Source organism: Fistularia commersonii, chromosome 20 (genome assembly GCF_037954325.1).
Source record: "Fistularia commersonii isolate RoL2024-O1a breed Wild chromosome 20, RoL_Fcom_v1.0, whole genome shotgun sequence".
In the NCBI taxonomy this organism is placed as follows: Eukaryota; Metazoa; Chordata; class Actinopteri; order Syngnathiformes; family Fistulariidae; genus Fistularia; species Fistularia commersonii.
The window spans coordinates 6,832,787-6,848,470 of NC_141303.1; the positions used below are offsets into that span (position 1 = coordinate 6,832,787).

A 15,684-nucleotide genomic window follows, 5' to 3' on the forward strand; every position below is an offset into this window, starting at 1 on the left:
ACCTAAACGTGCAAGATATTGCTTATTAAAGGAAAAAAAGGCCAACAATGGCTTGAAAAAATTTAGAACAAGTGATGGCTTTACTTACAAATTTAAATATTTTCATTTTTTTTTCTTTAATGGTATACAAATACCATTAAAGGGTATTAAAAGGGCCAATTCCATGGTGCTGTAATAAATTGAGGAATGCCTCCCACATAAAATGGCTCGGTCAGTGTCTGAAGACACGGGTGTTTTGGAACAGCTGCTGGTTTCGCAAAGTCTCCAGATAATTGAGTGCGACACCGATGAAGCAACTGACAAACCATGAATCCGTTACAGCAGCAAAGCGGTCCTTGGCATGGTAATTCCAACTTGCGAGACACAAGGATACCCCCCAAAGAAACATCACATTATTGACTATTTAACTTGCTTATGGCTCCCCTGAATTAATTCTATAATTAATGAATAAATGTCAAGAAAAATGAATAAGTGTATTGCCCTTTTGACAGGTTTTGGTCCATCATTTACTTTGGTGTAACAAATGCAAACTTTGTTTAGTTGACCTTTTTCAAAATGGATGGGCAGGTGTATTATATTGTTTATTCGGTCTTTAAATGATTATGTGCACTGATTTTATCAGCACACGTATGTACTGTATATATCCCAAAGTGATATCTGTCTGGTTCATACAGTTATTTACAAGAATGGAATCCAATATAGGAGTACAATACGTGTATACTCGGAAAAAATATTAGTTTTGTAAAGGTCACATTGACTCCACTTTAAGGTTATTAAAGTAAACATTTGTACCTGCCCATGTCAAAATAACCTGCATGGATGAATGTGTGTATGGGGGGAGGGGGATGCATTGGGGTCCAGAATAGTCTTAAATTGCCTACCTCTAAAAGCTCACTGTCGGCATACCCTCTTAGTTAATCAGGTCTTGTGTCCACCTTTATTCCTCAAAGGACATTTCAACCACTCTAATATCCTTCCTTAACCTCTCTTATTTTCCCTCTAAATTTTGATATATTATTATGCCATGCTATTATCCACGTGCTCATCTCCACTCAGGCTGGACCTCTCCTTGTCCTCCTCCTTTACCGAGGCCGGGACCCCCCTTCCTGATTACCATTCCATTAAAGCGGTTTCTCCTTTCAGTGAATGACCACGTCTCTTGTCCGTTGACTTTTATTTAGAGGGCTCTCGAGCACCTATCTCCTCTCCTCTTCCTCTGTTATTGCCCTGACAACACATGCCGTAGTTTCTAATTGGACCCCGTCTTGGGCGTGTGCTACCGGAGGTGCCTGAGAGCAAAAAAAAAAAAATAGTGATCCACACCTGCCGCACTGCCTCGTTGACTTTCTCCCAATGAAATGACTGGTTCTTAATTACAGTTACCCAACACTGATTGTTATTGACTTAAAATCCCATGGTTCGGGGCCAATGATGGACTGATTAGGTTCATTTCGGTCTCATCGCCCACTGAGTCACAGGAAGAAGTGTGGGACAAGTATGGGATTGTTGATGATTTTTAGAAAGTTTTTTTTCTTTTTTTTTCTTGAGGGCAATTTTCACAAGTTTGAGGTGAATGGATGGCAGAATGTTCTTGTTTATGAACTGACGATGAAGTGCAAAATTCAAGGTACTGGAATTTTCCATAATTATTTTTAAAGGAATTTAATCCATTAAAAATCTGGTCTTTTTTTTTTTTTTTTTAATCGAGGTTATTTTTCTCCTTTTACTGTCAACAACATTTGCATTGTCAGTTTAGCAGTAGAACACAGAACAAGGCGTTTAATGTCAGATCACTTGCGCTTTACTCTGCAACCGTCTTGCATGCCTACATTTTGACGGTTGCGATTTCATTGATGCGGTACTGAAACAAAATTTTCAGTGTGGGAATACACATTTTTGTGTTTTTTTGGATCGTGAGATCATGTTGTCACCCTCTTCGAAACAAAGTTAACAGGAGATTCACTTTGAATGTCATTGGAGAGACACAGCAAAAATTAATTCTCCGTGTTTTACTCCCCATCCACAGATCAGTGAGCGGCATTGCTCCGGGTCTTCCTGCCAGCCTCTTTCATAACTGACAGACTGAGTTTTAACATCCTTAGATACATGTGTTTGACTATAGGGGAAGAAAACACACACAGGCTCACGCTACACACCACAAGGGCCCGTCATAAAGACTTGTTCCTGTGAGGCAAAAAAGCTGTACACTGATCCACTCTGCAGCCAGGAAGATAAACACCACATGTTTTTTTCTTTTATAATTGAAAACGGCAATGTAGATGCAGAACTTTTGGATTTTTTTTTTAGTATGAACAAAAAAAAAAAAAAAGATCGAAAATGAGACGGTTAATAGCTGATGTCTCATCGTTCTGCTTCCTTACTCCATGTGTGCCTTCACAAATGCTGCTTATGAAAATTGAGCATCACAAATCTCAGTTTGTGGCATATCATCTCTGTCTGTGCAGTTATTCTGGAAGACTTCCCGTACATGACGGAGTTCATGCCAGATGTACGATTCATATGCAGCCACATCAAAAATTACAACCACAAGCAGACTTACAGCCTGTGCTCAGTGGTTGCTACACACACTTGCCATCACTATGTCTCACCAGTCTGTGAGAGCAGACTCGTAGTGATTATCATCGAGGATGAGTATGTCACACGCATCACAAATGACTCCTTGCCAAATGTTTAAGGTGAAACATAACTTTGGCCGAGAGTGTACGGACACGGGAAACCAATGAAAACTGAAAGAAAAGGCGAGAAATACCTTGTATCGTCCTTTTGAAAAAGGCTTTGCAGGCCTCACAGGAGGCCACTCCATAGTGGTAACCTGAGGCAATGTCGCCACACACCAAGCACAGCCTCTTGGGAATGGCATTCAGCATGTACTCGCACTTGATAGGCGATTCGTCGGCCATGCTGCCGGAACACTCCTCAAAGCGGCGCAAACAGGCGGCGCCGCCACCATGGATGCCTGGGTTGAACATTGGCGGGGAGTCCAGGGCATGTGAACGCCCACTTCCATTGATGTAACCCCCACTGGCATCTGAGTTGCCGCTTGGACTGTGGTGACTGCCGGTGTCCACCAGCGAGGAGGAGGGACTGGAGGGTTCGGTTTTGACGTAGGAACCGCAGCTGGAGGATAGGTGTCGGTCCTCGGAGGGCATTCTGGTTAACAACCTGGATGACCGCACACAAGACAACAAAATGCTCAGATTAATTACACAGGAACCCCGGGTCCTAAAAGAACTAGAAAGTCTTTAAAAACTGCTGATATGTAAACGGTTGCTGTTTACCTCATATGCAAATGAGTTCTGATTGTATAGGAGAGGGGGAGACACAAAGAAATTAACATGAAACAAGGCTTGCATCAGAAGACTGCAGTATCAATGAAATTATCAGCACTAACAAGCCTGACAAGATGTACTGAGCAGCCCTTTTCTCCATCATCGCTTGATCATTCTGTAAGAAATTCATCAGCTGTGATGGAGCGCTCCGCTGCTGCGAGCAGCCGGTTTATCTGGGCTTGATAGATTGTGTTACAGACACAACCATTAATGTGTTAGAATGTGAAGTGATATACTACGGTAGCTTTTTCTCTCAGGCAAAATGGTAACTAACGACCATGTCAGCAGATGCCCCATACATCTTGCAAACAATGCTCACAATTGGTAGGCTGCCAGAAGTAAATGAATGAATGAAACTTCAGAAGGCTGTTAATGGACGAAGAGAGATGTGTTACACTCAGCATATAGAAGATCTTGGACAGTACATGAGTAAATCAGTAGGCCTAGTTTGGTTGCTGTTGGATTGTGATGGGCTTTGCTAAACTTAAGTTTGAGAAAATGAGGACGAGGAGAAATTGATTCCCTTATATTTCATTAGATATGATCGAAATCAAAATGCTCTTAAGACACTCTAAAAAAACTTGTAAAAAAAAAAATTGGCTTGGGGTCAAAGTCCAGGATTTTTGGGTTGCAATTCCAATTCCAAGTACTGGTGGGACCTTTGAGATAAATCAAATGTTTAACTGTGATCCGAAAGCCTTTCAGACAATGTGCAAATCTCCTCATAGACAATTAGCAGCATGGAACCGGATTCCCTTCAAAAATTATTAACTGACAATCTGTAAATTAAGTACCTACCATTTTAAATGCAAAATGCATGGAGCTTTGGAATAAGAAAATTAAAATAAAATTAAAGTTGCTTGTTAAGTTATAAGTTGTTAAAATGTTCAGAATGAAAGTGCCTTTGTAAGTGTTTGAAACATTCAACGGCACACACAAAACCACAGCCGTCTTTAGATTCGGTCATTTTTGAATATTAAATAGCTTATTTTGTGCATAATATTTTCTTGTGAGTATGAAATTTTTCAATTTGAGGAAAAATAGATAAAAAATATAGCAAAGAAAAAACTTACAATTATTGCTAAAGACAAGGTAAAAAGCAGCAACGAAGTTGGCCTTGATAATTACAAAAAAAAGTTAATAGTTTAAACTTGATTGCACAGAGACCCGCTATTCTTATCTGAAATACCACTGGGGTATCCTGATCACTACTTTGGGAGCTCCCAATATAAGTGTATTTAAAAAAAAACTACAAAAAAAAGAAACAAAACCAGAGAAACATTAATTACTTCTCTTTCATTCCAGATAGTAATGTGTGTTATATCCATTGCAGCTTAAACAGTATTCACTTACTTTACCTGGTTCCAGGGTTTGGTGTTATACAACTTTGCTGCTATGTTAAGTTCATGCTTGAGGGTTGTAAAAATGGAGCAGGAGCAGGGGAAAACCATGTGAAGAAAAAAAAGTCTGAACCAATGTCGACCAGATTCTTATGAAAGCTTTCGTTTTGTCGACAAAAGCTGTTCTGTTTTCAATCGGTTGTTGTGGTTTGGAATTTATTCTTCCCCTCTCCGAGAGGCATGAAGTCATCGGGCACTGACAGCATGAGACCTCTCTATTAACTGTTAACGGGAGGCTGGTGGAGAGGGGGGATGAGGGGGGGGGACGAGGGGGGGGAGATAGCCTCTACCCCTGGGCCCAGATCAGATCTATTGATCCTCTGCTTCCTTCCTGTTCCAGATGAGGCATGAAAAAATAAAGCCTCCTCTTACGGGTCCCAGACATCCCTTATGCATTTTTAATCAGTCAGGACTGTTAACATAGTTTGAGATGGAGCGATACAACAATATATTAGTCTTCATTCAGAGACTATTTCGGTGAATAAATATTCACAGGATCAGTCGGTGAGCACCTGAAGTCAATGGTGAGCTATACGGTCTTCGATTTGACTGGGATGGCGAGAGCAGTGCGGTAACAGTTAATACATCATCGGAGGGGGATTCCCCAGGGAATAGTTAGTACATTGTGGCATATGTAAAAAAAAAAAAAAAAAAAAAAAGTAGTTCATTCCACACTTAGCACACTGTAACATGAGATGTACTTTGTCAGGCCTAATGGATTTTTTTTAAGCATCTTATCAAATAAAGGCATGGACTGAGCAGACAAAAATAGCTTCATAGTTTCATAATTTCATTTCCCTCTTACAGAATGAAGTTTTCTAAGCACAGCCCGGCCACGTAGATACGCCGTACCTAAAATGTGACGTTTGCTCCGCTGTGCAGCAAAATGGGAGGGACAGGCAGGACCCATCACAGGCACATGAAGGTCACCTGCTTCGTCTGTTTGGCTGCATTTAGACTAACCCACAGTGGACACATCCAAGCATCAGACATGGGTGTCTGTCTGTCCACCACACGGAGAGAGAGCGTCTAGACTGAGGCCGCTCCGGATAAAAAAACGGAGAGATGTCCAGGTGTTCAATATGCCGGAGATGCTGCTTTGAAAATGCTCAGATCAGTGACCGCAACTTTTTTTTTTTTTAAATTCTGCTTTGGCCACAGCCACAGCGGAGGGGTGTAAAAATGTCCCACCAGAGCAGCTTAAAATCTCAAATGTTTGTGTCGGCATGTGTGTGTGTGTGTGTGTGTGTATGTTTTGGCACGTCCCCTCATGTTGGCAGAGTTGTAGATCCCCTGCTTCCCTACATAAATCCTGAATCCATCTACCTCTTCTCTAAACCATGAAATATGTTTTCCAGCCTCTGAATTTCTGCACAATAAATTTTGACCACTGGTCAAAAAAACAAAATAAGCAAAACCCGCGACACCCAAAATACATAAATCTCCACACTGACCTCATGTTATCCTTGACTCGACAAGTCAAGAGTTAAAAAATCCCATTCTCCCATATTTTACTATGTATTTTTCCACTGTAGGGTAATATTATTATTAAGCCCAGGGTTAAGCTTGTTGCAAGGAACACAGCGTAAATCATGGTGCTGAACACACAGTTGAACATGGAAGCGCAGAAGGACAGAGGCAAGGAGCCATGCATGAAATTAGTTCATTAATCTTTCTATGATAGGCTGTCCTTGTTTGGGGCAAACTCTATCAGCTTTAAACTGAGTGTCCCTTCCTGCCTGACACATAGATTATACTGTTAGTCCGCAGCTGGGGTGTCTGGGAAATGAATGGTCATGGCAAGTGGGGAAATGGTGTAGTGTGCGCCACCAAAGTATTAAGTAGTAACGGCAACATGTGCGTGACATAGTCTCAGCGCGAATGAAGGTCATCAAACATTGCACGCGCTTTAAAATGTAAATGCTCGATTCATAAACTGTTGCAAATCAATTTGTCGGTAAAGGGAGAAGGAAGGTGTTCAAATCTGCATGCGGTGTGAATCTTTATCATCTATTTCACGAAATATGGGAGTCTCAATTAAAACTGCTAACACTTGATTACCTTACATGAAAATGAAATGTAACATTTTGGTTATTAAATACTCATTAAGTGGGCTCTGTAGTTCTGAACTGGCATATCAGAAAAGATCCTTGAGGGCAGCATCTGTAAATACCTCCAAACATGCATGTCTTGGCCCATAAACTGCTGATTGATTTCCCAACGTTATTATTCAGGCCACCAAAAAAATCTTCTTGAATGATCACGTAATGTAGAAATGTGCACAAATGTCAATACGATAAGGACAAGGAGTGAATTGTCACACGAAAGTGAGTAATTAATATATTTATACAACAATGTATTAAATGCCAACTGATAATTCTAATCAGTCCGACTGATGTGAATGATTGCAAAGCTGTTAAAACAAGCTCATAGCATTTTTCATTTTTTGATGTTTTTCCAAAAAAAATTACAAAATCAACTACAAATGAACTGCTCAGCAGCAGACAATAAATGGGCTCTATTTGTGAACTTGCTGCTGAACACAGAGCTGTATTTTACAAAAGCAGGACTTGGTGGACACCAAAAACAGAGCTGGAAGGGACTAAACATTACACTGTACATGCAAGAGAGGATAAAAGTGTTTTGGTCTGTGGGATAAAATAATCAACCGTTAAGCAAATAAATGGTCCATTTGTTGTGACTTCATAGTAGTTAACTGAACTAACCATACCTCTGGTGATGTTTGGCATCTGGGGTTTGATCAGCCTGTCTCTGTCCTTCACTGCTGTATTTATCAAAAAAAACATCATTCTTATACAAAGCACAAATACATGAGATCCCCTGGGCGATCCTGTGGTTTTATTAATTTATATTTATTCTATCGCATTCTGGTTGCAAAGAAAACATATGCTTTAATTCCACTGGTTGACCATAAATGTTTGGCAAGCTAAAAAAAGTTTCCAATACTTTTCCCATGATTGTGGTATTAGATTAAATAAAATTATTCATTTTAGATAGTAGCAGCAATTGATTTAAAACTTTGAGGGCATCTGCCTTCTTGCTTTATCATTTTGTCAACGCCCCCCAAGTAGAATAAACACCTAATTAAAGCAGGTAAAGCAAAGAAAATAAATTACAGTAATTTTTCCAATAAACGGCTTATCGGTTCTTATAAAAAAATCAAGTTGGTGTTTATATTTTGTGCCTATTAAACATTCAGCTGAAATACAGGAGGCGTTTTTCTTCAGTGCACATCAATGGGGGACAGCAAATTAATGAAATTAATTTTAGAGAATTTGAGAATTTTAGAAATGCCACCGCTTGAATGTTAACGAATAATGACTTTATTTTTACCATCCAGTTTTCAGGATATGTTACCAATCAACTTCTGGATAAATTTAGTTAGCAAATAAAAGAATCAGATCCCTGGCTGAACTGTTTTCCCTCCATAACTATTCCGGTCTGGGCGGCTGCTCCCTCAAACTGCTTTTATGGAACACACCCCAAATGTCCCGCAGCGCTGAGTGAATAGCCTGGCGTGCTGAGAAGCAGGCCCTCTGGTGCAGCTGCAGCTTCTCAACACGACGGTATGACGAGCTCTGAGGAGATTTGAGAACAGCCCCATCCTTGCTGCTGCGGACTGACCTCTAGAGTTACAACGTGGAATCGCTAAATGACACTCATTGAAGATATCATAAATATATGTATGTTTTTTTATTTATTATTTTTTTCTAAATTAAATAAACTATAAAAATCAATTTCCAACTATTCATTTAGTTATAAGAGCCCAAACAAATTCCATCGCTGAAGAGAATATCGAGCTTGGTAACTGACACTAGCTTTGAGAAACGCTGGACATCCCACCGAACCGTGCGGGGTGAATCTGTAATCTAATGTTACTTGTTAACTTTCAAACAATGTATGTATTCTCCTGGTTGCTCCCTTGTCTGTCTGTCATTCTCTCTCTTGAGCACATGCACGCACGCACGCACGCACGGACGCACGCACGCACGCACACGGCAGCATATGGCCTCTTCAATGTCACTGCTACGAGGAGAGATTGCATAGATTTCCCACATGGATGATGTCTCCTTACCTGGAATATCAACCCCCATCTACATACACGTCCACCACCTCCAGGAAATTGCTCTCTCTGCAAAGTCAAACACACCCCTAACTGCCTTTTAAAAAGACACAGAAGAGGGAGGTTATGGGGAGAAAGAATAAACGAGTGGAGACTTAAGCCGTCATTGGGAATCAGAGGGGGACTCATGAGGGACAGTTACGATATTGATTTCATAAATAAACAGAGATGGCCATCGATCCTAATGTTATTTTGCATTTCAATTACTGCCTAGAAACATAACCTTCAAACGTCTGCTTCTCCACAGTAATAACATCCACTGATAATCACGGGCGAGTCTTGTCCATCGCAAATTGGCTTTTCTCTCTCTCTCTCTCTCTCTCTCTCTCTCCCTCCACTCTCTGTCTCCCGCCACGCTCCCCCCTTTTTTTTTAGCAAATGTGTAAATGACACAACTTTGCATTTGCCTAATGGTATTAGAGCATGGTCTGAATTTCAAGTAAGACTCGAGCTGATACAGTAAGCACTCTGGTCAATTGACACAAAGCAAATTAACGTGGCGAAGAGGAATTAAGTTCACAATGTGCGACCTCGTGAAACTACGATGAGGCCCATTAAATTAAACATGCCGGCTGACCTACACTCCATGATGAGTTGCGCTGCTTCTTGTGTGTGTTCGTGTTAATTTCATTTGATCAATAAAACAAACTAATTCTAAGAAGTCCCCCTCAGAATCTCATATTCCGCCTGAACTCCGTGAGAGCAACATTCGCGTTTTTATCAGGAAAGAACTGCAAGAAAAGGACCAATCTACATCCTGATGAATTCGGAGTCCTTGACAGCCTGCCTAAATGATATATCTGTATCAAGAGAGGGGTCATGACATGTAATGAAGTTATTTCTTCTCTGATGCTGTCACCTTTTTTTTTTTCCCCCCGACACAACCGAGCTGCTCCTTCACATGAAGCGACCATTAATAAATGTGTCACTGTGTCCTGAGAAAATGCATTGGTGAGCTCGAACGCTTGAAATTCTTTTTGTCTTCAGTAATTTTCCTGAAATTCTCGGGGAAGTTGGAAGGCAGCAGCAATTCTTTCCCGCTATGGTGCAAAGTTGTCCCACCAACTGTTCCCTCCATCAGAGGAGTCATAATTTCTGCCTGCTTCCCGTATCTCAGACCGGTCCCAGTGGCTTTATCTGGTCCAAAGTAAAGAAAGGATAGATGAACCGCTGTCACGGAAAACAGTACCGTGTTACTCAAAGTGCTGGGAGGGCTATTTCAGCTAATGTAGTCCACTCAGGACGGTAATTAGGATGACTTTATGACACTGGCCTTCATGAGTAATGTTTTCATGAATATTTTCAAGATTTCCATTTTAAAAAGGTTCTTCCAAATTTTTGTTACATTTCTGAAATGAACCACACGCATTCACGCCACTATTAGAGGTAGTGAAAATAATTTTTGCTACTATAATACAACTTATAATGCGATCAATTTTATTTAGTTTTTCTTCTTTTTTTTCAGTATAGGTTAACAGCAGCAAATCCTACACCGGCATCCTTTAAAACAACTCAAAAAACACCTGTTTGAAAATATAATAACTTGGAATCGCGGAGGCGTGACTCAATAGGATTTTTTTTGTCTCAAAGTTGAGATGTGCAGATTAAAACTTAATTTTGGAATACAGCAAAATGTCTGAAATATCCACTTCCACTCGAGCACTCTTGCAACGATGACCAAAGTCCGCCCCGGAGCTACAGGCAACCTTGAAAGTAATCGGCAATATTTTAGATTTTTCACACACAACCTTATTTCTCTCCTATACTTTAACATTCAATGCTTAAATTCCACCGCTGCGTCATACATGTTATATACCTATAAACATGCGCACACGGTCAAATTGTTTCGCTTCCCTTAACAGACACAGTCAGGTGTTTTTGTGATATGGCACCGCTAAAATTAGATCCCAGGTCAGTGTGTGATTCTTTGGTCTTCTCCGTATGTGCCGATTCATGTGTGTGTGTGTCACACACTTGACAGTCTGTGCGATTTCATTTATTATCTTATGAGGGATACGTGTACAGTTGGCAGGCCCTGATCTATTTAAAAATTGAGATGACTATTTTAAAAGACCAACTCCTATTCTGATTTAGTCAGTGCTTCCATGGCATGAATCGGTTGCAAACTGAAATTGAAGGGTTTAGATTAGTATTACTATATAGATATAATTTAGGGAAAAAAAGGGAAAAAAGAGTCAACTACATTAAACAATTTTTTTTTTTCCTCCCCAGCGTTTTTAAATCATAACAATCAAAATTCACAGATGCCACCACAAAAACGTTGGTTTCAGAGTACTCTGTGCAGCGTAACAGACTCTGATCAAGGTTTTGCTGTATAATATCAACATTAAAATTTAGTAAAATAATCATTCAAATAAGACTCAGATTAGATTGGCCCAAACTGTCCTCGTGCAGATTGTAGATTTGTACAAATTAAAAATCATGCTATGCAGCATTGATTACCAGTTCAAAGAAAATACTGTAGGATCAACCAATTTGTTGCATCTTCAAATCATTTAATATCTCTCTCTCTCTCTCTCTCTCTCACACACACACACACACACACACACACACACACACACACACACGCACACACGCACACACGCACACACACACACACACACACAGCAACAATATTACTGTTTCCCAGTAGCTTTAGAAGGAGATAAAGTGGACAGTAAGGTTGATAGACCTTTAAAGACCAGAGGCCAGCAGGTCGGTCTTTCACCCAGAAGTCATTGAGGGGTTAACAGGTTTTCCTGAAGCCAAATCTAACTTAGCCGAGCTTTACATTGTGGGACAATAAAACCAGAAATTTACTGCATGTAAGTAGTGGAACGTCTACATTAACTTTCTCGTCATTTAAAGGTAAAGATCCTTAAGATATGATTAATAGACTCGATTAAAGTCTCATTTGCGAAAAAGCCTCCGAGTTTCCTGAAGTTTATTGTCTTAATATGCAATTCTTCTGACACTTGCCATAGTCTCTGTGCAGCAAATAGAATACGAGTATAATAGAGAAAATGCTTTATTACGGCCACAATTTTAACACACGGAAAGATGAACGTGTGCATTTGGATAGAGTGATGTGGGTTTTGAGTCGTGCTGGTGTGAGAGTGCCATTAAAAGTTCTACCCAATCAACTGTGACCCCAAGCTCAAGCGAATGCGGTTGACCAACTGGACCCCTCAATGCATGTCCTCTTCTCTAGGTCACACAGTGTATGCACACTCATGTATGTAAAGATCATAAAACTGCATACGTTCACAAACATCAACATATTATCATTATTAGAATAATTTTTGTTGTTGTTGTTATTATTATTATTGATATCTTTATTATTATTTCCACATTTACAGATGAACTTAGATACATAGACCAATATGAAATGGACACAGTTTGACATATTCCTACTAACACTGGTTCTTTGCATCAAATACTTTCTTTTAAATCTATAATTTGTGAGGTGTTAAAAAAATAGTATTGCAAGCTTTGGAAAATAAACTATGTAGATTGCGAAATGGATTGATTAAATTAACATCTATTAACAATCTATTGATGACAATCTACCAGAAAACAAACACGTAATAAACAAATTTTATAGAATCGGAATGATGAAATCAATTTTTTAAGGTTTGAGTTAAATGTATAATTTATTAGTGTTTTGTGATTGTGTGTTCTTAAATTGAAAATGTGTTACACAAATTGCTAATGGGTAATAAAAGTTCGAGGTATTGGCAAAATGTACAAACACAATTTTTTATTTTCTTCCTTCACCGAAAAACTATTTTTGGCAACAGCCAACTCAACAGAAATAAAAGAAATCTACAGGACTAATTTAAAGTCATTTGAGCTTTTGAAAACTATTGGTGGAGGAAGCACAGGTGATTTTGTTTGCAAATGTATTTAAATCTGAACTTGTTTTTCTAGAAAAAAAGCCTCAAAACATACACACTGATAAAAAAAGATGTTGTTTCTTATTTAAAGAGACTTTTGCTGGGACATATTCCCGATCATTGCCCTGGAAAAAGTGCTAAGCAGGTTAAACTTTTCCAATCCCATCTACGGCTTAACGTAAAGAGGATACCCAGTGAAGGTTCTCCCAGTCATATTTGCTAAAAAGAAAAAAATCCTCTTTTGAGGCTTGCAATGAGTGCAGCGCTGAAATACTCAGCCTCTATTTGAAGTTTTCAATTTATCTAATTGAATGACTGTGAAGCAAGACTGCTTTCTACTTGCGGCCATGAACTCAAGGCACATTTAAAATATGGCTATTGTGCTGGCAATTAATCCCATTTAAACTTTAAACTGATTTGACTCATAAGTCCGCTTTATAGACTCTTCTAATCTGCAGCACTGTGTAATTTAAATGCAAAATAACGTAAAAAAAAAAGATATCTCCTCGTTCATTTCTGTTGATAATGTGTTTCTGGAAAACCCCGGGTAACACTATTATTCCCTCGCCGGACATCAGCCGATGCCAGAGGATAGTCGTCCGCATTAATCTGCCTCTGGCTCTTTCCTGCGGCTCAGGTTAAACCCTGGATCCTGATGCAGAGTGAGACAGCTGCAGGGCACCAGTCCGACCTGGGCTCCCTGCGGGCTCCTGCTGCTGCAGCCTGACTAACACAACTGGGCTCTGCTGTCCCATGCTTAAAGCTGTGGAGCTGAGATCATGTGAGGAACTCCTTGTTTACTTTACTTTTACACAAAGGCGACGCACAACAATTTTTTTTTCTCTCTTGCAACTGGAACATGACATGGAATGGAAACATAGGGATATGACATTTTTTTACAAATAAAGAGGCGGAAAGAGATGCACCTACTGGTTATGGTAGCAGAGAGGGTCAGGGATGCACAGTTCGGAAACATCCATCAGTCCACGTTAAGCATTCCAGGTGTCACAAGTGAAAATGATAAACAAACAGCTGTGGAGGAGCTGGAGGAGAAGATCAGTTCCTAAGTCTCCACATATCTTGATGAAATGTTGGTCAGGTGTTCCCGGGTGTTGTCTCCCCTCCCTCCCTTGTTCAGCATGCGCGCACACACACACACTCACACCCAAAGGGACGGAAACACACACACACAGTCACGCATGCACACGTGCGCTAATACAGAAACAAGAAAAAAACAAAACAAACAAAAAAAAAAAAAACCTCTGCAAACGGCCACGCAAACTCCGGTCTGCTCAGGTGCTGCACATTCAGGAGTGCGTTTTGGAGAATAAGAGTGGATTTGGTAATGGGTACGGAGAGTGGACTGAGTAGGAAAAGATAAGGGGGGGAAACACACACACACACAGACACGCATCCACAGAGGAGGAGGAGGAGGAGGAGGAGGAGGAGGACAGCTCAGGGGTGTGATGGATAAAGACAGAAAGAGTGAAAGATAGAGACAAGACGGGAGGAGAGCAGCCGTGGTGAGAGCGCATTCACGCTGAGTAAGTCAGTGAGGGGGACTGAGTCTCCATTGAGGACATGGGGGCTCTTTAAGAGTGACTTGGTTGATATGGGGGTGCAGCCATTGGTCCATCCCAGGAAGGCTGTCCCGACCTCAGCCAATCAGGCCGGGGGGATTACAGTGCGGGGGGGGGGGGGGCGATGCACGACCAGTAGGTGTCCAGTCATTCACAAGGGAGCGCTCCAAGAACTAGAGACCGACGCCCCCCCCTTCACACCCCCATTCCCCCCCCCCCCCCCCCCCCCCCATAGATGGACAGGCAGATGCATTCGGACAAACAGACAGAGGGGAGTTTAAAAGGGGGCACAGTTGGTGTTTACAACTGCAGTCTAGTAATATTTGACAAGCCACAGAAGTAGCAGCGTTCACCTAAGGTGATTTAAACAGGTCTGTTTACTGTGCTTTAAAGGGCTCTCTGCCAGCTTACAGAGCTAAACTGTTCTCTTTACACTTTTATCCTCTCCGCCATGGGTCTGGATTTCCACCCGCCTGCCTTTCTTTAAAGTAACAGCAGCTGCTTCCCACAGCATTTCACCAATCGTGCTGCTAAGTAGAGAGGGGGGGATTTGCCAATCCCAAAAGATGCAGGATGTAAGAAACTAAGAGTGTTGATGTTTTTGGCAAGAATGATGATAACAATAACGGCGACAGCTGGGACGATGACAGGGGAAGTCGGAGGGTGTTTTTAACCACATCTGTGAGGCACTCAGAGGGGAGGCGACCCCCACCCGCCCCCCTTCGAACCACAACTCACTTCATCAACCCACATTTTCCTGATCGATACAAAACCCATCACACACTCTTACCGATCAGTGCTGCAGTGTCGCCAGAAGCCTCGGGACAGACACCGTTTCCCAAACTGTCTTTTAAATAACAAGAGTTATACATTTCTCCATTTTCTTTATGTCAGCCCATATCAAAGTCACAGGAGCAAAGGGCCATAGCTTTAATAAAGGAGTTGTGCATTCAATTAAATTTTTGATCAATATTTTGGCATTTAATGTACTTTCCTGCGGAGGAAACCGGGCATATTCCGCTGATCTGATTAAGACATCCAGACACAATCAATAGAAGGGGTATGTTTATGTTTTTAATGAGGCAGAGAGAAAAGAGAGAAATGAGAAAGACTAACGCTCATGATCCTTTTCAGGTTTTATGGTGGAACTGTATTTTATCAAATCACAGAAACTGATTGTTTCAATTTCTAACACGTAAGGTCGGACTCATGATTCAAGGTATTTAAAATATGATTTAGATATTAAAAAAAATTGTCGTGTTAAATAGAAACAATCAAACCATATTTTCTTGTCACCGATGATGTCTGTCTATG

The 15,684-nt window shown here is 40.7% G+C and overlaps 1 protein-coding gene across 2 annotated transcripts in view; it reads right to left on the reverse strand.

Annotated features, from left to right (window-relative positions):
- Positions 1-14,343, reverse strand: part of LOC147222749 (steroid hormone receptor ERR2-like) — a 35,924-nt gene extending 21,581 nt beyond the window's left edge. The window contains exons 1-3 of one of the 2 annotated variants that reach the window (XM_086167670.1): positions 13,721-14,343; positions 3,300-3,317; positions 2,771-3,183 (exon numbers count right to left, since the gene is read on the reverse strand). In XM_086167670.1, the coding sequence (XP_086023796.1) occupies positions 2,771-3,183; positions 3,300-3,317; positions 13,721-13,770 (481 nt within the window). In that variant the 5' untranslated portion in view covers positions 13,771-14,343. The remainder of the gene's footprint in view (positions 1-2,770; positions 3,184-3,299; positions 3,318-13,720) is intronic. The other variant, XM_086167671.1, reaches the window with a different exon arrangement.
- Positions 14,344-15,684: the final 1,341 nt, after the last annotated feature.